Raw genomic sequence first — 25,001 nt, 5'->3', positions numbered from 1 at the left:
ATTGTACATAACATTATAATTATGGTGGGAAAACAGAGGAGAGAGTTTGGGGATATTTGGGAGAGTCAGGGTGGTGCCCCAGTGCATGGGATACTTGTACTGTGTCTTGACTGTTGAGTAGTTGTTTGGGTGAGAAGGATGGGAGAGGGAAGAGGAATTATGCAAGGAGAGAGCTGCAGCATGTGCAAAGAGGCAGAGTTGGCAAAGCAGAGACTGTGTGGAGGGGAAGGAGAAGTGGTCCAATGTAGCTGCAACATAAGCTGGGAGGCAGAGTGAGAGAAAGAAAGTCACAGATGTAGGTTTGGTCCAGATTATGAAGGAAAGGGGTGCTACAGAGGTGGAAGGAAGCTTTAATTTTTTTTTTTTTAAATGGATAGGCATGTGCAAAGATTTTAGCACACAGTGTCTAAGGACTGAGACAAATTCAGTCCATATCAGTTGCACTATATCAGTTGGTGCATCTCCTGGTAGCACAGAGAACGTGGGCTCCTCGAGAGCTTTGTTCCAGCTCTCAGAGCACAGGCTGCCGAGGGAGACTGCATTCAAATCTTGTCTATACCTGCCGTGAACATCAAGTAACTTGGTGGGCAAGTTACTTAATTTCTCTGTGATTCAGCTGTTTTCTTACTTGGAGAATTGAGGCAGAGTTGGAGGGTGGATGGGTGGGCAGGGAATTGCAGGGTTCCTATGAGGATTAAAACGAAGTATGCACTAAGGACGGTACCTGGTACATAGTAACTATTCAATAAATGTTAGCTGTGCTTTTACTCATTACTTTTCTTCTAAAGCCTAACCACTTAGTAGAGTATTTAGTAAAAACTAGGTAAAAACTTAGTAAAAGCTAGGCTACTTTGGAGCCGTCTTTCCCTTAAAAGGAGTATTACCCATGATCAGAAGAAAATGACTCCTGAGTCATCTTGGTTAAGAATCATCACATTAGAGCTTGCATGCAAACTTGATCCCATGGTTCAAGGAAAAGTACATGAAATCGCCTATTTTCCCAGGCCATTGTTCCATTTGAGAACAATTTATCATCATCATTATGTTTGTAAGGGAAGAGACTTCTTGGTTAAAATAAGACTCGAAATACCCTCTGGGTTCAGGGAAATGGATCTGGAAGTAGACTGGAATTCAAGAAGATGCAGTGCTGTCTCTCTACAACTCTTGGCCCTAGTTGGGGGTGGGGGAGTTGTGTCAGGTTTTAGTCAGGGGTCTCTTCATTACCATGGCAACCGTCAGTAGCAGAGCCTAGAGTTTTCTCAGGAGGAGAACTTGGGGACCTCTCCTCCAGCCTTTCATACCCAGCTGCATCTTCTTCTAAGCCTAATTCTGTGCTTTGCTTTAATGGGAAACCAGTCCTTTATCACCATTTTATTTCTCTCTTCCATGTTGTGTGGGTCTTCCTTCCATACTTAAGGATCTAGCTTTGAGTCCACTGGGAAAGATGTTAAAGGCCAGGTGTATATGTTTTTGGCAAGGAGGTCCCATCATAGTGTCACTTTAACAGGTGGGCACTTAAATATTGCTGGGACAAGATTTTATTTTCATGTGTCACTCTACAAGGGGATCTACAAGGGGATCTTAGCTAGACGTGCTAAGGAGAAAGTCCTTTCACTTAGTCATTGTTAAAAGTTAGAAAAATCAGAAAATTGGTAATCCCATCCATTCACTTACTTGTTCATTCATTTAGCAAATATTTGACTGCCAGATGCCAAATGCTCTAAGGTGCTAGGTAAAAGTGATGGGGAATGGAGGAGGCCCATTGAGGGAGGATGCAGGGAAGGCATCCCTGGGGAGATGATGTCAAAGGGAGACCTAAAAGATGAGAAAGAACTAAGGCCAGATCATTTTAGGTCCCAGAGTGGGAAGGAACTTGGCGTGTTTGTGCAAGTAAGAGGAAGTCCCCATGGCTGGAGTACTTAGGAATTGGAACAGAGGCTACTACTAATCAGCTGGATGACTTTGGCCATGCCACTTGATCTCTGTGAGGCTCAGTAGACTCATCTATCAAATGTGGGTGATTTTACCCACCCCTACCACGTCCTTCAAGGTTTTTTGAAGACTGATTGAATAAAAGTTAGAAAAAAAATATTTTTAAGTGAAGCATGGTTTTAAAATTGTAGCCTGTTTTTTTTTTTTTAACTATTGATTTCGGGAAGATTATTACTAATAGAACTTAGCACAAGTTTGAATATCTGTTTTTCATCCAAAGAGGTTTATTCCTATAATACTGGAAGGCTGCTATAATCACAGACTTTAATTTCTAACTGGGTCCAACCATAAACAGTGAGCCCAATAATATAGTCTTGCTCTCTTTTATGGACGGTATCCTGACCTCAGATCTCAGTTCTGCCATTTATGGTTGGGCTCTTTTACCAACCTCACTGGCTTCAGTATATTTATCTGTGAAATGGGGATATTATTAGGACCTAATTAATGGGGTTGTGGTAAGGATTCATTGGAATGATTCCTGTAAATGCCTGTGCCTGGCACATGCTGAGTGAAGTGGGGACTCTTTATGTGAAAATAGGAGTGATTCTTATGCCAGTGAGGCCTGAGCAGATTCAAGTGTCCTCTCACTAAAAGTAAGAAGGGATAAATTTGCTTATACTGGGTTGATGGTGTTTTCTTTCATAGAGAAAGTTCCAAATTGCTGACTTTTGAGGTCACAGACTCTTCAGAAGCTGGAGGAAGGCACCGAGTCAGGTGTTTTGTTTCCTACATGGTTAATTGGTTGTAAAATGCTACTAAAACTTACTGCTTCTGATTGAATTAAGTGCCCTGGGAAATCCAGCTGTGAACAGGAGGGCATGGGAGGTTTTTCCTGTGTCTCTCTATTCGCTGTCTGTGGACAGCGCATGCTGGTAAATATGCACTGCCTTCACTTTTGCTTCCGGCTGCAGGTACTTTTCCTAACCTTCCCTTCACCCAACCTGCTAGCTGCCAAAGGTCTGGGAGAAAATCAAGCTTGACCACATCTGGATTTCAGGTGGCAAGGATTCTCAGCAATAATAAAACAAAAGAAAACAAGCCATTGGTTTAAAAGCAAGAACTACTTTTGTTTTCTTAATGAGAGGAGTCCCATTTAGCAGAGCCACAGGGGTTCTTCTTTCATTATAACTTTTTTTTTTTAATTTTTTTTTTCAACGTTTATTTATTTTTGGGACAGAGAGAGACAGAGCATGAACGGGGGAGGGGCAGAGAGAGAGGGAGACACAGAATCGGAAACAGGCTCCAGGCTCTGAGCCATCAGCCCAGAGCCCGATGCGGGGCTCGAACTCACGGACTGCGAGATCATGACCTGGCTGAAGTCGGACGCTTAACCGACTGCGCCACCCAGGAGCCCCTTTCATTATAACTTTTTAAAACTCAAAGTTGGGCACAAAGAAGGCCTACCCTAGCCTCCCAGACAAACGAGTTGCTGCTACTTCGGTTATTATAGCTTAGAACAAGAGATGCAAACAGGGACCCCTCTCTCAGATTTGTTTTGTCTAGCCTGTATATCGCCTGGAAGACTGGCACATTCTGCACTTAACAACCTATATTTCTAGCTTCTCTTGAGAGGGGAGGCTCTGGCAACACTGTCCTTATGTTCTCCATGGAGTCAGTTGACTGGAGGATAACTGAGGCTGTCCATTGTAGACAAGGGATTTACTCTTCCATTCATATAGTTTCTGGTACACTGTCTGTGGTTGTACATGCAGCTTAGTTCACACATTGATGTTACCTACTTGGAATATATTATATATTATACTGTATAGAATATATTATTATATGTATTATACCTACCAAGTATATTAATATATGTATAATATATATGATATATTAGATATAATATATTCCAAGCAGGTAACATCAATGTTTGAACTATATATATTATATATATATAGTATATATATACTATATATTAGTGACTTAAGAAGAGGCCATAGGATATTGAAGTTGTATAGCCTGAAGTTACCAGGGCTTGACAGAATATAATATTCTCTTTCTTTTACACACTTTTTTGGGACCCTCCCTTCTGCTACCTTCTCAGCTTCATCATTGTGTCAGCATATCCATCTTTACACCTCCACCTTTTATGGAGACTGATGTTTGATGTTAGCTCCCCCTATCTTCTCTCCTGCCCACCTATCCCAGGGATAGGATCTCTATTAGATGGGACAAGGGATTATATTCTATTATGGATTCATCTCTTAGTACAGAGTTTCTAAGCAACCCTAGCTTTCTATTTTTCTAGGTTCAATTCTAGTAGACCAGGACCCAATGTTTTTTTAGCCACCCAAACAAGCCAGACCTGTTTGTGACTAGCCAGACCTGGATCATAAGCACCACTAGCCAGACCTGGATCTAGCCAGGTGACTAGCCAGACCTGGATCATAAGCACTACTCTTGTCTAAGCTTGGAATGAGTTTGTGCTGCTGAAATACAAGGACTCTTGGGTGATGGTGAGGAAGTTTTTCAAAAGGAGAATAGAGGACAGTTATCAAAATAGGGGGGAATGGATTCTGGGCAGTCAATTCCCAGACTCCTTCCACAACCTGTGAAAACCCTGGACCCATTCTACAGAAAAGTGTTACAAAAATTTGGATGCAATGTTGAGGTGTTCAAGAACTCCAGTGTATCATCCACTAGTCTCTAGGTTAAGAATATCTGGACTAGATCATCTGTAAGTTCTCATTCCATTCTAGTGTTCTTTGTTTTATTAAATTTTTGACCAATTTTCATGATAACAGCTTCTTTGGAGTTTTGTTTCCAGTGTTTCAGGTTTAAGCTGTTAGAGAGTGACATGTGGTAGGGAGAGCAAGAAGGTATGACCTGTGAGCTACAAAGCACCCTCAGAAAGACTAAATTGTGTCATTGTTCGTCTACAATATTGCTTTAGTTTCATTTTCCATCAGCATCCTTATGATATCATGATAAATAGTGCTTAATAAAGTGTCAGATTCTATTTTGCATTATGATTTTAAAATGATAAATTTCTTTTTATATTTTTATGGACTAGAACACACAGACTTATTGGATCATTATAATATAAACTGGAATAATTTGGAGCTCATAAGATTATTGTCAGTGCTCTGTGGGCATGATGCTCACTGGTCATTTTTATTTGGAGACTGATCCTGAGCTTTAAATCCAAATTAAGGAGTCACTTGTTTTTGTCTGAACTTGGCTTGTGTGATGTGTTGGAATGCAGTAATTTTTTTTTCCATGAGAGCCTTTGCTCAAATTAAATTTATTATCCCCAATGGTGTGTGAGCCGAGGATGGGATGCTGAGATTGGGCCGGGGAAAGTGTCCAGAAAAGTGAACAGACAAATGGAGTGGATTTTTAAAAGGATGATGATGATTTAAACAGGTTTCAAAAGAATTTTCATCTTTAGCAAGACTATGATTTTTCTCTTGGGACACAGCTTTTCAGCCGATGGCTTTTTTCTTTTTTCTTTTTTCTTTTTTATATTTTTGGTAGAAAAGTGAGATTGTTTCTTTTCTTTGAAGCAAAAATTTGTCAAATAGCTGCTTACTCTGGCAACCAGAAACTCCTTTATTTTTCTGTGGCTTGTGCTGGAGATGAGGTGGAATGGGTGAGGAGAATTCAATTGTTCTTTTCATTCAGAGGTGATTTGACATAAGTTATTGTGATGAGTTTCAGTGACACATGATTAGATGTCTAGCTCTTCTCTGCAATTCACTATTACTGATGCATAACTCCATCATTGCATTTATTACATAGTATTAACATTACTGTTGATTTTTAAAAATAAATTAGGTATTAATTCTCAAGGTTCAATGTACATGAAAATTATTTGAGTATCTTACCCCCTAACTTACTCCCACCAAGGTGAGTTTCCCAGATAATTCTGATGCAGGTGGCCCTGGGAACTATACTTTGGTGAGCCTCCATAAAGGCAGGAACAGAGTTGTCTCTGTACTTGTGCTTAGCACATAGTGGGTGCTTAGTAAATACTTACTGAGTGAAAGATGGGCTGAATGAATAAATGGATGAGTTAAGGATGCACTCTGAACCAAGAAATAGCAAACCATCAAGAGCTTTAATCACTGGTTTTCAACAAAGTCATTAGAAGGTTATGTAAAATTTTGGAGGGAGAAGATACATTTCATATTATTAGTTACATGTCCTTTTGTACCTTTGGGTTATGCTTAAATGTTTTAAGAACAATGGCAAATTTAATTTAGAGATAATATTTTAAACTTTGATGTTGAGAATTGTTTTAAGTAGGAAATTGAGGACATTGATGGTGTGGAATCTGCCCAGTTGATAGTCTTTTATGAATTATGCATATGTGAAACTAATAAATGATCTACATTTTACAAAGTGTAAGATGGGTAGCTCTTAACTCTTCTCATTTGAATTAACTGGCAAATCTAGAGCAAAAAGGCTTTGGCAAAGACACTCATCATTTTTAGTTCTTAATTTATCCATCACAGTATGGGGGCAACGTTCCCTAGGTTCTATGCTGAGTGACATTTCAGTTTTTACAACAATAAAGTTGTTTATTTTTCTTAAAGTAATCCTACTTACAGAAAATTGAGAAAATATAGGGAAAAAGGAAAGAAGAACAAATAATCTTGTGCTATAATTTAAAGTTACTGCCATTAATATTTACAGTCAATTTAAGTCAGATCTGCATTTTCTGTTTTCTATTATGCAGCCATACTAGGTGCTGTGGAAAATAGAATGGCACTCTAAAAGCGTCTGCAGTGTTATGGAGAAGCACATGATTACTTAAGTACCTGGAATACAATACGTGAAGACCAATTGTGACAAGAACTGTAACAGAATGTTGGAGGAAGTGGTTAATTCCAGCTGGGGTATTTGGGAAGGTTTCATGGGCTCAGGGCATTTAAGCTGCTTCTGTAAGGAAAAGTAGAATTATGGGAAGCTGAGATGGTATTGAAATTAGGGAAGGCATTTCAGGCCCAGGAATGCAGCCTATGGTGAAGGCAGGAAGGAAACTTTATGTTCAGGGCACAGGGTGTAACTCAATGTGACTGAAGCAAAGAATGTTGGAGGGCCAATGTGTCTGGAAAGGTAGAATGTGGACATCTGTGGGAACTTTGAAAGATTCCCTGATCCACGGCTATTCGACCTTTCTTGGCAAATACTCAAATACCCTAATTGTCATAAGAGTCAAGAAGTTTTCCTGGAAGTTTGATTTTAAGTGCTTTCCTTCTCTTTTATTTTTCTTTTGGAGGAAAACTTGAACCAAAGTAATCATGATCTTAATACAATTGGTATTAAAGGAGAATAATTGTACATGTTAGGCTTTTGAGGAATATTTGTCAGTTGAGCAAGTGAATGGTACTGAATGTTTATACTTCATAACATCTCGAAGAAAAAGTGAGTTGAGTGTCCAGAAAACCCATATGCTTCAGTTACTCTGGATTTGAACTTTTTGATCTCTCTCTGACATCTGTCACCTTCACAAGGGAAATTAATATCGAAACCTTTTGAGGACTCGGGAGGAAAAGTGAAATTCTAACATCAGATTCTAAATGAATCTGCTTTAAAATTTTAAACACAGGGGTGTTAAACAGAGGGGTATTAAAAGCCTTTGATTTTCAACCTGTGGCTTTCTGTCTGCAAAAAAGACATTCAAAGATAGTGACTAGTGGGACTGGTAGCTACATAATGTATGAATAAACCCTTGAAATGGTGTTCATTGACTCCTCCCAAGAGACCCAGATTATATTGGTTTCGCTTTGGCCATCATTCTCCAAATTTGGTTTGGCTCTATTACCAGACCCACCCACTGAGTAGGCCTTCATTATAGTTAAAATCCATTTGAAATAGGCAAGAGTGGTCATGGGCAAAATTGAAACCAATTAAAATTTATAATTGGGAATATTCTAGTGACAATACCAGAAATTTTTATGTTGACTTTATCTCTAATTTTGAATGAATCTGAAAATGGTAGTAAGAGTATAGTCAGACATAGTCAGTGATGTGTACTGCCATATAATATAATATATACATAACATACGAAGGACTGTAGTTTAGTGGATGTGGGCTTCAAACCCAAACTGCCTACATTCAAATCCCAGCTGTACCACTTACTAGATAGGAAACCTTGGGCAAATTACCTAAGTATTTTATCTCAGTATCATTGAGATGAGAATAGCGATAGTACTTCATAGGGTTGTTGTGAAGAGTAAATGAATTAATACATTTAAAGCACTCAGAACAGGGCCTCCACCTCCACATGGTATATTCATGTATTTGCTATAATAACTACTAAGTGGAGGCATTGAGGCTCCTCCTATCTCATTTTTTATGCTTGGCTTTCTGGAGCGGGACATTGTTATTGAAGCAACGTTGCTACTCTCATTTGCCTCTTTTCTGACCTGGAGAGGGAGTCTCACTAGTGACCCAGGATTCCAAGACCTGATGAATGTCTCAAGTCTTATCCCCTGGTCTGCAGGAGTTCTGTGCTGGGTGATTCCTTGAAGATCACGTTCCTTGTAATGAAAATGGTTTAAGACAGATATGTCTTCAGTCTGTCCCGAGCCCCGAGAAAGACAAACATACACTTTAGTTTGTTATCTACCTCATTCCTGCCAAGGGCCAGTGTTTGTACCTTAATGCACTTTTGGCGAGAAACACTTGGCACTTGAGTAATCTTTGTAAAAGAGGATCCCTGAAGATGAACGCCTTCTCTACAACACACAAGCTTATAACTTGTTGGATGTGTCATACTTTCTCACTTGATTTCCAGTCAAACCTTGTAGTTGGCGTTAAACTGCAGCATCCTTGCTCTCGCTTCCCTTCTCTGTGTCATTTCTAAAAAGTTTCAATTTATTCTTTCCAGATTGGTCATTGGTTATTTGTCCCCCTCTTTCCCTTTTCACTGTCCTGGTGCTTTTTCCTAGCTTTCAGACTTGACTTCTAGCATAGGAGATCTATGTGCAATGAATGCTTTTTCTTAAAGCTATTTTTATTTATTTACTTATTTATTTTTTAAATGCTTATTTATTTTTGAGAAAGAGAGACAGAGAGAGAGAGAGAGAGAGAGAGAGAGAGAGAGAGAGAGAGAAACTGGGGGAGGGGCAGAGAGAGAAGGAGATACAGAATCAGAAGCAGGCTCCAGTCTCTGAGCTGTCAGCACAGAGCCCCACATGGCGCTCAACTCACGGACTGTGAGATCATGACCTGAGCTGAAGTCGAACACTCAACTGACTGAACCACCCAGGTGCCCCCTTAAAGCTATTTTTAAATTCTTTCATCTGCTGCTATTCTATCCCAATACCTTACATTTATTTATTTATTTATTTATTTATTTATTTATTTATTTATTTATTTATAAATTCTTGCCACTAATTATGTCCTTTCATCAAGGCCAAACTCTGAGGTAACAAATGCTTCTCAAGTTGATCATGTTCATCCTTTCAGGCTGAGAATACTTTCCAGAAATGCCCAAGATCTGAGGGATCTTGGCCAAAGGAAAAAGTAAACTCCTTGAAGTCAGTAGCCAGTAATACGGGCAGCCACATGCTCTCCCCCAGGGATCCCCAATATAGTGCCACAACTTGGTACCATTCCACCTTCCACTGTGGGGCGAGAGAAGAGAATTTGCTTCGTCTGCAAAGAATCCCCTCAGGGTTCTTGTTTCTTTCTTTCTTCATTCCTTGCTCTCAAACAAAACTGCAGGGGTTTGAGTCAAGGCAGATACTCTCTCACTAGTGCATTTTAATATCAGAAAAGAAAAGGTGGTCAGCCTGGTGGTGAGAGACCTTTGCCCTTACACAGGTTTGGCCTCCTCAGCTCGCCCTTGTGGCATCCTTGGGATTTTGGCAGACTTATGGGTATCATATTTTCACATGGATGAACTGTACTCTACAACTTCTTCTGTGTACCAGGAACCCAGAAGTGTTGGCATTGAAAGTAGAGGTTTTTCTTTCTAGCTGTTTTGGCTCCTCTGTTTTCAAGGGAGACCTATTTTTCATGGCTGTGGCCATGGGAGTCTTGTTTACCTCTTCACGGATGATGACGATGGGACAGTGATGGCGTTTCTGAAACAGCCCCTGGCAACTTGAGAGGTCTGGGTAGGGATAGTTGCCTTCTGGTTAAACACTTTCAATTTGGGAGAATACTCATACTCCTGGAAAGTCTTCCTTGGGTATGTCTGGGCAGTAGATTTGATCATGGAGGCAGGCGGTTCTATGCTTCGGTATCAAAGCAGAGATGATGGGGCAGTCTAAGGAAAGGACTTCTCCAAAAAGGCCCTTTGATTCGTGAGGCATTTCCCTCTGTACCCTCCAGTTAGCGTGTGTGCGAGCAACTTGAACTTCACACAGAAGGGGCCCCACAGTTGTTTCCACACAGCTGTTTCCTGCACTGGGGGAGAGTGAGTCTCCGTGTCCTGAATCTCTTTGGCAAGGATCATCTGCCACATAACCATCTGTGGGCATAAGTCAGAGGAACTTTTGGGGAGCCTTAAGACTGCAAATGGGGGTTTTATGTCTTGGTTTAGGTGTGCCTTGATGCTTTTCTTTTCCAGCCTAGACATTATGATAGCAGCTGAAAACATCCAAACGTGATTTTTCAGAATTTGGGTGGAGGAGGTAAAAAGTCAACCTGCTCACCCTAGATCTATTGCAATGCTTTGCATAATATTTAATGATGTACAAGCTGTCGCCTAATGGTCGGTTTTACTGTGTGTGCCCTTCAGTTCTGACTAGCTGGAGTCCTCCATGATTTAAGCTGCTACCTCTCTCCTTTATGTGTCTTGGCCTTTGGGTAAAACTGCTCTAGTCATTATTGTCTCTCCTTGGTTTCTTCTTTTTTCTTTTTGTAGGTCATTCAATGAAATCTGTAGTTCTCGTCAGTTACACAGGTCTTTGCTTCTTTTCTTAACCTTAACATTCAAAGACAGAAGAATACTTTTTGTACCTGAAAATCTGAACATTCTTAGTGCTAGGCAGTGAGCAGTTGCCATAAATAAATGATGATGAAAATAATTATCTCTTTTTCTATGCCAGGTACTATTTAAACATTTCACATACGTTACTCATTTTATTCTCAATAACCCTCTAAAGCAGGTTCTGTTATTTCCCACATTTTACAGATGAGAAATTTAAGGTACAGGGAAGTTAAGTAATTTCTCTAAAGTCACACAATTAATTAAACAGTAAAGTTAGGATTATGACAAAAGCCACACAGGGGTCCTGGAGAGAAGTACTGTTATTTTCATGTTTTCATAAGGCCACTGCAGAAATTTACCCGTGGGGATCTTATCTCCAACCCAAGTTCTTGTCCAAAATTCTCTACTGTTGTCTTTATTGTAGAATGTTCTCATTTCTATCCCTTGGCAGTCCTGGATTCTGTTTAGGTGAACAGATTTACTAAAAACCCACTGGGTTCTGAGTCTTGTGTCATGTTCTGGGTATACAGAGATGATTTTTATTATTGTTGTTATTTTACATCCTCATATAGATGGATCAAAACATGTTGGCTACGTCAAAGAATTTTCCTTTTGGGGGAGCCTAGAGGTATCTTCGGTATCTAGTACTCTGCTAGTCACATAGAAGAATTCCCAATGTACTATCTATTGGTTGGTAAAATGTGACACAAGTAAACCATTGAATAAGCAATTTTGTTCTACAAATGTGTGTGTTCGGTTCAGTGAATGTTCAGTGATGAGCTAATGTTGTACATTAGCCTGACTGAGGAACCTAAATACAACTTTTAATAGGCTGTCACTTTTGGTTTTATGACCACCACTTTCCTAATTTTTAGTATTCTAAAAAGCTCAATGGCTCAACTGTTGAGCTCTTACTGGGTTGGCTTTTGAAAAGCTACATTATCTTGAAAAAAATCATACAACTAGAAGTCAGAACATGTGGGTTGTAGTTCCAGCTGTTGTAACTATTATAACTGTGTGGCTATTCTCATGTCTTCTGATCTCTCAATTTTTTCATATGTGCAATGAAACTAAGTGATGGTTAAGGTCACTTAGAAAGTCTTGCAATTCATGGAAACAAACATATACCATAAGGAGTCTTTTGACCAATATAGGTTATGAGTTTAGTTTTGACTGTAGATAAATATCTTAATTTTGTTGAGTCTTAGTTTTCTTCCTTTTAAATAGGTTGATGATTCCTGGCATGCTTAATTTATAGGACTTCTATGAGGATTTAGTGAGATACTAGAGATGTAAGTGCTTTGAATCACATAATACACTGTATGAACATAAGATGATATTATTCATATTGAAAGTTACCAGAAAGGTGTTGGGTTTTTTGGGCCCCCCGCCCCCCCCCCCCCCCCCCCCCCAAAAGACTGGAGTTTGGTTCTGATTGGGCTGTTTCCTGGAGTTTCTGGAACTCCTTGGAACTCTACAGGGTCAATAGGGGCTTTGTCCTGTCTCTAGTTCATTTCCCACGGTTCGAATAAGGCTGTCACACTCTTTCTCCTGACAACACTTTATCAAACATATCCGCCACACAAAATGTGGTAATTCATGAGACAAAAGTGAGGTTTTGAGTTACAATAACCTCCGCTTTGTTAAAAGCCCCCTGAGAATCTGAGATCTTCTCCATAGGCCAGCAGACATGCATGCATCCCCCGTTTACAAATGCCTTAAAAACAGCCTGATAAATCATCCCCAAAATGTGTGTGCTACATCTAACTCTGTCCCTCAGTGGGGATATTTTTAACTCCTACTTCTAAGTCCTCTCAGTTCCTTTAAGGAAGTGCTATCCGAAAGGGTCAGGCATTTGGCATGTACTTAGGGGAAACTTTGAAAGAATTCCTGAGGCTCCCCCTGGGGTAAGGCTGGCTTTCCCCAAAAGAACAGGCCCTTCAGAGCGTCTTTGCCACATAAGGGCTTGTGTGAGGCCCCAGGCACCCGTTGATGCCGTCTCTTCCCTGCGACAGATGGCCAAGCCTTCAATTTCAGCAAGCGATCCACTGTGGAGAGGGCGGGCAGGAGATTCTGGCAGCATGCCAGGTGACAGGGCAGCTTAGGGTAACAGGGATCCGGTGTGTGCCCGGCATAGCTTTTGTGCTAACGATGGGCTGCTGACAGGCACCTCGCCCCTGCTCATCGTTAAGGCAGAAGATCCCCTGCTCCCTTGATTCTGTTTCTCTCTGGCAGAGCTAGCGTCCTGTTTGCCTGCCTTTCAAAATCCATTTTGGCACCAGATGGCCCCCCTCATGGTGGCTAGCAGTTGTCTGACTTGAAGATGCCAGAGGGTGTGCTGACAGCTTCTTCTAACACAACCTGAATCTGGCTGTCGGTCTGGGCTCAAATGTCTAAAACACACACCCGCGGCAATATTATCAGCCCTGGGGAATCAGGGGTGGGGGCACTGGAGGGAGAATGGCGATGATGTCTCCCTCCACAATATTTATGCTACTGGTATGGAAATAATAATACCAATACTTATTCTTATTTGTACACTTATTGGCACAAATGCCATTGTGGTGCAATTACTGTTGATGGTATAATTAGCACTAATATCAGTACTTCACTACTTCTGTTATTACTAAAACTACTATAAGCATAATAGTTAAGGACACAGGCTCTGTCCAAATTTGAGTTCCAGACTCACGAACCTTACGGTAAGTTATTCAACTTCTCTGAACCTCAATGTGTTCATCCATAAAATGGGATTGATAGCAGAGGTTATTTAGGGGGATTGAATGGGAAAAATGTATTTGCAGTTCTCAGCACCTTGCTGAACATGTTAAGCACCTAATTCATGGGAGCCATTATTATTACTGGCCCCATCACCATGCTTACCATGTGTCAGGCATTATCACGGTTCATTTTTACAATTGCCTTATAAGGTAGGGACTGTCCTTATACCCAATTTATAGATAAGGAAAGTGTGGAGCAGAGAAGTTCACCTACTTATCCAAAATCACACAAGCAGTCAGTACCTGTCAAAGTTGGGATGTGAACCCCATTCCGGGAATTTCTAAAGGCTGTGGCTTTTCCTCTGTACCACACTGTTTCTCACTGTCAGTTTCGTGGCAATCAGTCCTCCCCTGAGGCTTGGCGTGGCTTTTATTTATTTATTTATTTTTTAAATTTTTTTTTCAACGTTTTTATTTATTTTTGGGACAGAGAGAGACAGAGCATGAAGGGGGAGGGGCAGAGAGAGAGGGAGACACAGAATCGGAAACAGGCTCCAGGCTCTGAGCCATCAGCCCAGAGCCCGACACGGGGCTCGAACTCACGGACCGCGAGATCGTGACCTGGCTGAAGTCGGACGCTTAACCGACTGCGCCACCCAGGCGCCCCATTGGCATGGCTTTTAAATATGCCCTTCCAACCAGCTGTGCTTGAAAGAGGCAGCCAGTTTTTACATTTCAGGTGCCTTTGGCTTAAACCCCAGCAAGATGGCCGACTCTCTCTCTCCCTGAGCTTCACCATTTCAGCTTCTGAAAGCCATGTGTGATCACAGGGCCACCCAGCTCTTGCCTTCTGAGAGCTCAGAGGAAAGGACAATGCTGAGGTACTTGGGGTTATGACCACTCCCTCAAACGTCTTTCTCTTTCCAAGTCTGCCCTATTGAAAGGGGACTTGAGTAGGACCAGCTGACTGCTGGTAGGAATGACTGTGCTGTTCTTTGTACTGGGGAAGGGGTGCCAGAGCCCAATTCCATTTTACACGTTTGGGCTTCAGCGGTGTTCCACGAGTCATTTATCTTGTGTGAAGTGTTGATAAACTTTGGCCTCTATGGAGAGAACCTGGAAGTAGGGGCAAATGATTATTCAGAGGTTTCCTTTTATTGATGGGTGGTTGAATGGTGCACGATGTTGAAAGCGTCGTTTCAGGGAAGTGTTTGTATTTTAAAATGTTCTTTTAGTTGACAAAGTTATCGTCACTTTTCAGAGTTACTCCCACACCATATTCTTCTGTTGCCAGATTCTAAGAGACCGGGGAGGAGAGAGATTCTTCTAGGACCTCTCTCAGTTCAGTAGTCAGAAACCAGTTAAACCTCGTGTGACTTTGTGCTATGTTCTCCTTACTGAGGACCCCTGTGTTATTTGGTTAATAGACTTTGTGCTCAGAGCTAAATTCAGACTGAGGCATCATGGCTTGATAGTTCTTCACAGACTGTGTGCATTGAGGTGGGAATTTTGTACTCCAGTGTGGGAAAAGGTGACTTGAAGTGGGAGAAAGGTGAAGAAAAGAACATGCCGGAAAAATTTAACTGACTGGCATTTTAATGCATTCTGGTGTTTTGGGGAAATATTTGGGCCTGAAATCTGTAGGCCTAAAAGTAAAAGGGAATGGAGAACTTAGGGTGGCTTTTAAAATGCTTCTTTCCCCAAAATGAGCAAATGAAGAACATATAGATTGCCAGCATTAATCTCCTAATAGTACATCTTTGATACCTGCTGTCTTTGTGTAATGGACTTTAACAACTACAATGAAAGAAATAAGTGATAAGGTCACCATCTAATTTATCATCCATAACTGGACACTTTTGAGAGTTAACGTGGGTACCATAATATTTACGGTAATATAGCTGGTGTAAACTGGGATTGTTCCTGGGAAATTGGGACTTTTGGTCACCCTAGCAAGTAAAACCCATGAATCTCACCCTAGAACCAACTCAGGGACCAAGGTGGCAGTGAGGTTCTGATTCATTCGCAAAATAGCTTTTGTCTATAGTAGGCAGTATAAGAAAAACATATAGGAAATACTTGAGAAGTCAAAGGACTTCAGTCAGTATGTGAATCTTATCTACTTCTCGTGGGTACTACTAATTAGACGATTTTATTTGGAGATGCTGAAATAAAAAGTGTTTACCATGTCCTCATATTCATCCAGCATACATTTTGCTGGTTCATCATCTGTTAATTTACGGGGCTTAAATTACATGTTGTTGGGGACCATGAGTAATTCTCAGGCAATTACACCCAATTGGAACCTACCTTAAATTACGGTGAAGACTTTCCCTCTGTCTGAGTAAAAATACTTCCTTGGGGGCTTAATTCTTTTGTGAGATCTGTTGGCAGCACTAAAAGCGTTTCTTTCACAGAACAAGTCCAGCTTGGATGCAAAACAAAGGCTAAAGTTTTAAACAAAATAGTGACTCTAACACCATTCTAAATATTTCAGAAAATCTGCGGAGAATAGAATGCACAGCCCAGACGCGGCTTACTACTTTTTCTCCCCCCTTCCGTGTCAGGACTGAAATGCTAACCATGATAATTTGTTTCTCCACAGGTTCTTCTTGAAATTTTTCCTCAAATGTAACCAAAATTGCCTAAAGAATGCAGGAAATCCACGTGACATGCGGAGATTCCAGGTGGGTTTGTCTTGTCTTTCTTAAATTTCAATAATGGCATGAGTATCAGGAGAGGGTAAAAAAAAAAAAGTCTTAGGCAGAAGAAGATATAGAGTCTAGTTATTTCCCCAGACATAAAAAGCAGGTGAGGCTCCTGGTCCCCCAGGTCTCTGTGCTCTTGGAGTTGTTTTTATGAAGGAAGAATTGGGACCAAACCACCTGCGTTCACTGTTTGAGACAGTGATGTCCTTTGAGCCTAGTTTGGCTTCCTGAATGGACTCTTAGGCTTCAACTGCTTCAGGGTAAGTGAAGTACATAGAAATGATGCATTCTTTCTAAAGTTTTACAAGTAGAAAACTCTTAAATAAGATCTTTGTTCTGTTTTAGAATTATGCCCTCTTCTTCCTTCCTTTCTCTTTGTACTCCTCTTCCAATCCTGGAAATTGTCAGCAGTAAGTGTCTATTAAAAATGGACCCTGATGCAGGTGGGCACATCTAGAGCGATATGGGTGACACTCAGTTCCGTGTTAGCAACGTCCTTCTACAGCATGTGTGAAGGTCCTCAAGCAGCAGTCAGATCTGCCACCATATGTGGGTGGTATGTTCACCTCATATAATTATACACTTACTGATGGAAGAAGATGTGAAAGTAAAGTGTTAATTTCGAAGACACAAATGGTAGTTGGGTTTTAGGAAAGGTTGCTAAGTTCTAGATAGTAGTGCTTCTCAAACTCAGAAGTGTCAAGAATGCCCTGGGGATCTTGTTAAACTGCTAATGAGGTCTCAGGTGGGCTTGAAACTCTAAATTTCTAACAAGCTCCCAAGTGATGCTAATGCCATGGACCACACTTTAAGGAGCAAGGTTCTAGACTTGTGTTGCCTTCCATCTCATTTTATGGCTAACTCTTTGCATGATCAATGTTAGTTTTCCTATCAGAGTGATGTAATGATATATATGTCCATATGGTCTTTCAGTGAAAACAGCATGGTGTTTAAAGTATATTCTTGGGTATAGTTCGTCAGCATGAAGTGTAGATTGACGTGTATGATCTCTGAGAGGATCTTGAAGAATTTTAGCTGTACATTCGCACATGGGAGAAAGGGATGGGATGATTCTGAGCATTGATTTTCATTATTGTATTTTATTAAAAAAATTTTTTTAACTTATTTATTTTGAGAGAGAGAGAGAGAGAGAGAGAGAGAGAGAGAATGAACACAAGCAGGGGTGGGGCAGAGAGAGAGAGAGAGAGAGAGAGAGAGAGAGAGAGGGAGAGAATCCCAAGCAGGCTCCACACTGACAGTACAATACTGAGTTTGAACCCACAAACCATGAGATCATGACCTGAGCCAAAATCAAGAGTCCAGCACCAACTGAGCCACCTAAGTGCTCCAAGCATTGATTTTTAGGTGTCAAGATCTCTTTGTCTCCAAGATGATTTTTTTTGAGAGGTGAGACTTATTAGTCTCATGAAAGAGACTAATAAGACAAATTTGGTAGAAAGAAGACATTCTCTCCCAAGATTCTGAAGAATTTTTGTAAAATCATTTTGGCCTTGCCACCTTTTGTCCTGAGAGATCTGAGGAAGAGAATCCCTGGATTCCTAGTTTCCTGGAGAATGTTTCTCCTGGCTAGTTGCTGACCCCAAGTTGGTAGACTTGGGTGCTTTGCTTCCCACACATGATTTTTTTGTGTGTAGAGTGGGATTAGCTTTGCTGGTAAACAAAACATGTGATGTCACTAGGTGTATATTGCTCAGTGTCTTCAAACATGAGATTGGGTTTCATTATAAACTGTTTTGCAGCTTTCTTTGGCCCCAAGATGAGCCATATATCCATCTCCCTTGACCGAGCCTGGGTTATATCATAGCAAGGCATATCCAGGCACAAACCAATTCATGTTTAATAAACATGTCTAATAGACACATGTCATGACTTACAAATATCAGGATCAACTTTCTTGTGCTTCTCAGGGCAGCAGAGTTAAAGGTAGACTTTAGTGACATTGGGGACCTAAGAGTACTTATATAAGACTTCTGAGGCTTTGTTTTCCCTCATAGGACCTGCTAGTAAAATGTCTAAAGGTCTTAAATTATAGGATGTAGCTCTTATGTGGGATGAGAAACCAACTCAGTCTGTTATTTTTTATAGAGTCTAGAAAGCTTTATTTTTGCAGATAAAATAGTTGTTCTTCACTTAGTAGAAGGGCTACTGAGATGAGGGGGCATGAACTGAATTTCTGGAAAGCTTCAGTTTCCTCAACTCTAAGATGGAGTAAAAATTATCATTCTGCTTATTTTACAACATATGAGTAACAAGGTTTTGAATGCATAACTAATTTGCAAATGATAAAATGTAAATGTAAGCTTTTAGAGAAAGTACTTGTGATAAACTAAAACTGGATCATTATTTCAGTACAGGGTTTCTCAACCTAGGCACAATTGACATTTTAGACTGCATAATCCTTATGCAGTTATGGGGGAGGGGAGGTTTGTCCTGCACATTGTAGGATGTTTAACAGTTTGTTACTTGCCTCTATCCATAGAAACTCTTTCATGCCCTAGCCCAGTCATGGCAACCCCAGATGTCTCCAGACATTTGTCAGTGTTCTCTGTCAGTGAATCTCCTAGTTGAGATTCATTGGTTCAGTTCTATACCTGATGACTTCTGACAGACTCTTCCTGGTGACAGTGTCACCATCCCAATGAGTGCTCTCTGTTATAAGGCATGAGAGCTGCCTGACACAAGGTCCATACTGTCCTTCAAATACATATGCTCTTCCCTGTGAGTCTCCAACTGTCCTCAAGTAGGTAGACTCCTCTAAATATGGGCAGCAACCTTGACCACCACAGAGTTAATTTTTGCATTGAAGAATAGCTCTTCCCATCAGCAAGGACAAATTCCTTACTGGATCTCAGATTTAACCTGCTTTGTTCCCATCACCCATTCGTTACTTCCTGGGAGAGGATAGAGGGAGCTTGTGGCAGAACGAACACTGACTCATTTTGTTTTGTGTCTGTGTATGTTTACATGTCTCATTAATTATAATTTTTCCACAATTAGCATGTGGTCTTACACATGTTGGCACATGAGTGTTTATGCAATTAGAGAATGGAGAAATTGCCTCAATAAAATTAAAGTAACACCTCAAATAGCCCGACTGAACCTTTCTAGTTTTTCCCCTGGGTTGTTTCTTTTATGTTTATTTCCTCCTGTGTTCTCTGCATCATTTCATGCTTGTAGCCATTCCATCCTTCTTGAACCCATCTTTTCCTCGGATTCCACACAACAACATTCACTCATTCTCAGCCCTTTACAAAGGGATGCTCTTTATTTCCTCTCCCGTAAATGTTGCTCTTCCCTAAGTTTTCTTTAGAGGTCCAGATCTTTTCTCACTTTGTAGGCTCTCTTGAGTATCTTCTCCATTCTCAGCAACTTAACCACTAGTCAGGCACTCATAACTCTTAAGTCAGGCTCCCTGAGACCTGACATCTAGATCCAAACCTAGAAGTCCAGCTGCCTATTGGATACTTCTAGGAGCTTTCACCCAGTGGGCCCCAAACTCCATTGTCATCATCTTTCTTTTCTTTTTTTGTGCTTTCACCACAAGCTGGCTTTTCTTCTTATGTTCCCTATCTTGGTTTACTTCTGATTACATTAAATGCCGGGGAAATGACTGTTTATATTTCTGTCAACATTCAGTGTGTTCCATATATGTGTGTATAAATATACATGCCCAAATGTGTACCTTGATGTACATGTATGGACACTGGCCATGATGATGATGATGATGATGATGATGATAAAACTAATTTATTATATGAGAAGTATTGTGTTAAGTATTTTACATAAGTTTTCATTTTATCTTCACAATATCCCTGTTAGGAATGTGCCAATATTATATTTATGAAATGTAATTTTAGGAATGAGTAACTGAGGCTTAGAGGGGTTAAGGAACTTGTTCAAAATCACACATGTACTAAGTAGGAAGGAGGCAGTGATTTAACTCATCATTCTGACTCAGATGTTATCCAATGTTGTAGAGCAGTAAGGAACTTGTGCAGTATCTATAGGAAGACCCTTACTGCAGAGAAAATAAGGAAGTCTGTCAACATCGAAGAGCCATAGTGCTACCCATGAATGTATGCTGGAATCTCAGGAAAGCCAGCTGCTTGTCTTATAATAGGCCTAAAGATACCATGTGCATGAAGAACATTGGAATACCACCAAAGTTCATCAGGCAGAGAGTGGAGTTGCATGAAAGGAGAAGAACTTGAATATTGTTTCTGAACAGAGCTACAGTGTTGGCCAATTTTTTATTTGTATGAGCTTTAGAAAAAGAAGCTACTACTCAGAAGATTGCTTGAGCTTCACCTAACCTAGGGAGGTTTGGGCCACTTCTCCAGAGCCAAAAAGACCCATCACCTAGATGGAACATGAGTAAAGTGGCTCCAGATATCTCAGAGTACTCTGTGACAAAATCATACTGCAGTTCCCAAATCTTAGGACTGACCCAAGAGGGGGAAAGATCAGTCTTCCCTGCAGCTATTCTGGCTGACAGAGATGTGTCGTAGAGATACTAGTTGAACGTTGCCTGTGAATAAGATGTATAATTTCCATCATTTCTCTCATAGTGTACCATTAGGAAGTTGATTTTATGTTATTGTTGCCTCCGAGAAGGGATGAGAAAGTGTCTTTTTGGCAGGAGAAAACTCTGGTCTACCCTTGACATATCAATGTGGCTTTTCCCAGTTCTAAGTTATTGAAAACTTTAGACCTGGAGACATCTGATGGAAAAACATGCTCTTCTGACTGTTAAATAGGCTCTCTCCAACAGTCATGGATGCCACTTTCCTCTCATCTCATTTTGTATGCTCACCAGACCAGCCTGATACAGCCATGCCAGAGCATGTCTCCTCTGAACAGCAATCAGGGGCCTGTGTAGGTGACTGAGGAGGACATAAGAAAGGTTGTTGATCTCTTGACATGTAAAGACATTCTGTCAAGCAAACTCAGCCTCAGAGCGGCTGAGCTTCTGGTGTGTAAACAGAGACTGCTTAATTACACAGGTCATGTCAATTAGTGTGACCTTAGTGTTTTCAAGAAATTAATCACTTTCTGCAGAGCTCAGCTGTGTTCATACTTTAAGGCATTATGGAATAAACCTTGTAGAAAATCTGGTACAATATTTTTTTTCTTCTTCTTCTTAATTTACAATGGGTGTTTTCTTTTGAAATGCCCAGGCTGTGGTTTGGGTAACAAACTTGTTTTAATACAACAGTGGATATAGGCTTCATTCAGTTCTGGTGGGTGTGAAGAAGTAGGGAGGAAGGGAAAAGGTGGGGGTAGGTTAGGATGGAAACAGCTCATGACAGGGAGAAATTCACTGTGACTAAAGAGCCTGTTTCTTCATCTTGACACTAAAAAGATGCTAATGTCAAAGGACGGTGTTAAAACCATGTCACAGGTCTGGTTTCTAACTGACAGGAGCTAGACAATTCCAGGTTAAGATTTAAGTCCTTATCAATAGCTTTCCTTGTTGGGGCTGGCAGCATGAGGATGGTGAGGAAAGGGACAAGAATTGGGTACAAGCTGTCATCACAGTAGATGCCATAATACCTAGGGACTGGTATCATTTCCAAATTCATCTTATCTCTTCAACAAAAATTTTCCATAGGCTACAAATCTATATTCATGTATAGATGTTAGATCTGTGACTATATATGAACATAAATTTAAGACATATTCCTTCCTTCATGCATGCATGCACTCAGTAGTATTTATTGTTGTAGTAAATGGTGAGTATATCATGATGAACAAGAAAGACGGGGTGTTTGTCCTATATGAAGATCATATTCTAGCTGGGGTCTATTAGTTAGGATGATACTAGCTGCTATAATAAATAGAACAAAGAATATAATGGCTCATACACAACAGGTTATTTCTTGCTCACATAACGGTACAAGGCAGGCGTTCTTGGTCAGTGGACAGATCTTGTACATGAAGCGATTTGGGGACTGGGGCTCTTTTTGTTTTGTGTCTCCACTATCCTCTAGAACTTCATTGTCTCCATCCATCCAGCTTAAGGGTAAAGAGTATTTGGAGGGGGCTCATGGACTTCTTAAAACCTGGTCTTAAAAATGACCCTTGTCACATCTGCCCATATTCTATGGGCTAGAAGTCTGTCACACGACCATGTATAACCACAGAGAGACCTGCAAGTATCTACTTGTACAGCCCAAGGAAGAGAGGAAGTGGATGTGTGGGTAACAGTTACCATTGGCTGCTGCAATGTTTACAGATGAATAATTACAAATCATTAAACATTTTCATTATTGCTCTAAAGACTATTAATACTATGAAAGAGAATACATGTGGGATAGGGGATAGGAACCTAATTTAAAGTGGGTGACCAGGGAAAACTTGTGAGGAAGTGACATTTAAGACAAGAGCTAACAGATAAGAATAAATCATCTTGAGAAGAGCCAGAAGAATTTTCTGAGCAGAGAGAACAGCAAGCTCTAAATTCATGTTTATTTCATGTTTATTGGAGGAGACAAACAATCTTCTTTCACTCATTAGTCATTTTGTGTGGGGGATGGGAAACCACCAGGTTACTCATCCCGAATTCCCACCAAAAATGTGTTCTTTTAAAAACGATGACATGGGAAATGACGGTAAAAGGCAACTCTCTGCTTTTGTTTTTTTTATGTGTATGTGTGAATTCTGATTCTGTAAATTTTGGAGAATCCTTGTTATTTATTCAAAAGCCCAGAGAGGCTCTGAATCAATATATTATAGGGTATGCTTAGAGGATTCTTAAAATACATGCCCTACCTCTGCGGTTTCAGTCTGTTTTTAAAGGCACTTAAATAAAGAAGGAAATATTTGTATCCTTTTTATTTCTTTCCCACTGTCCCCCACCCCGTTCCATATTGTTTTGACAAATAGCGCATCTCGCAATTAAATTCTTTACCAACAGAATGCTAGGGGCCCGAGCTGCAATCACTCTCTTCATACAGAATAATTTCAAGATGCACCACGCTGATTAATTATACTGAAAGCAGCTCTAATGATAGTTTCAGAATACAGGATTAATTCACATAACATGGTAAATACAAATGGTGGATTTTCAACCTGATATATTAAACCATTACAGCTTATTGGGCAAATATGTATCTTGGCATGAGCCTTATGCTGGGCCTTGGCAGAAAATATGCATCACTGAGAAGGAATCCTTATGAATGCGATTTGGTGAGTGGTGGCTCTGCGCTTAGGGGAAATAAATTTCTACATTAAGTACAGTCGCTATTGAAGAAATGTAAAATACATTAAAGGATAGATGTTTAAAAGTGTTTGGTTTGATCAGTGTTGCCAGTGGATATTGGTTCTGAGGATGCTTATACTTATTGAGACTTACCAACAAAAGATATCCTTACACTCTATTGCTTTTTAAGTTGTAACTTACAGAGCTCTTATTATGTGTGAGACGCTGTACAAGGTGTTTTGCATGAATGATCTTACTTATTTTTCCTCTGCTCTTTCCCTTGTTTCCTTTGCTCCAAACAAGCATTGGAGCACATTGTCTTTCCTTATTTTCTTTCTTTTCTCTTTCTTGAATACACCAAACTTATTCCTGCCTCAGGATCTTTGCACTTACTAATTCCATCTTCCTAGGAAATTCTTCTGCCACTTCATTGAATAGCTGGCTACTTCTTTTACTCAGATTTCAGCTAAAACATCACCTCCTCAGAGACGCCTTCCTTAATCACCCAATCAAAAATAGATCTCACCTAGGTATCGTTCCATCCGCATTGTATTTTATTCTTGGAACTTTTCACATTCAGAAATTTTCTTTTATTGTTTACTTACTGTTGGAAAACCCCTTTCTGTCCCTGATAAGCACTAAGTTCTTGGTACATTGCTGCTTCTCTAGTATACAGAATAATGCCTGGAGTATAGTAGGCACACAACTTACTCCTATGACTAAGTGACTTATATAAGGTTACAAACTGGTAAGTGATGGAGTTGCAGTTCACATTCAGGACTCTCTGACCCCAGAATCTGAGCTGTTGACTAATATGCTATTTTCTCGCTCCCAATTTTCACATCCTTGTGTCATAGAGTCATTAGTAGAGAACACACATGGCAATTCTGTATGTTTTGGCTCACTGCTACTTAAAATAGCCAGTGGGAACACATAAATGGAGAGCACCTGTTAAATGCCAATGACACCATCAAGAGTCATCAAAGGTATCCTGATCCACAGAGAGGGGAACAAGATTCAGGTCACTGAGGAGCTTTTATGTGAGCATGTGTCACAGTTCAGGAGACAGAAGCTGAGTTTAGTGTCCAAAGGTCCAAATTAGTTTAATGTAAGTATCTGAGGATTTAGAGGTGTCTGCTCTTGTCTTACTGTTAAAATGGGAGATATTTTTGCCTTGAGCCTTAAGGAGTAGATTTAATTCAGTTACTCATTCCCATTCTCCTGCAGTTCTGCTCTGCTACATCCTGTAGGTTCATGCGTCCTCCATAATTTTTAATGAGTTATTTGGGATCTTTCAACCAGATAGAAACTGGCAATCAGGCAGGTTTCAGAAATGATCTCATTCCATATCAGTCAAGGATATTTTAAAGGACAAAGTTAATGAAGACCTAACTCCTAACTGCCACAGACCATTTTTATGTATATAATACTTAAAGTGTAGTCAATCACTTAGACCCCAGAGATGTATA

At 40.3% G+C, this 25,001-nt stretch overlaps 1 protein-coding gene across 11 annotated transcripts in view; it reads left to right on the top strand.

Moving 5' to 3' along the window:
• The window catches only part of EBF1 (EBF transcription factor 1), a 390,763-nt gene that overhangs the window by 230,169 nt on the left and 135,593 nt on the right, over positions 1-25,001 (top strand). For all 11 annotated transcript variants that reach the window (XM_040443447.1, XM_040443429.1, XM_040443441.1 and 8 more), the window contains exon 7: positions 16,208-16,289. In XM_040443447.1, the coding sequence (XP_040299381.1) occupies positions 16,208-16,289 (82 nt within the window). The remainder of the gene's footprint in view (positions 1-16,207; positions 16,290-25,001) is intronic.

The sequence above is a fragment of the Herpailurus yagouaroundi genome, unplaced genomic scaffold (genome assembly GCF_014898765.1).
Source record: "Herpailurus yagouaroundi ecotype Mexico unplaced genomic scaffold, PumYag 29, whole genome shotgun sequence".
Taxonomy (NCBI): domain Eukaryota; kingdom Metazoa; phylum Chordata; class Mammalia; order Carnivora; family Felidae; genus Herpailurus; species Herpailurus yagouaroundi.
Note: the sequence above shows the minus strand (reverse complement) of the source record. Positions and strands in the feature narration are given on the sequence as shown.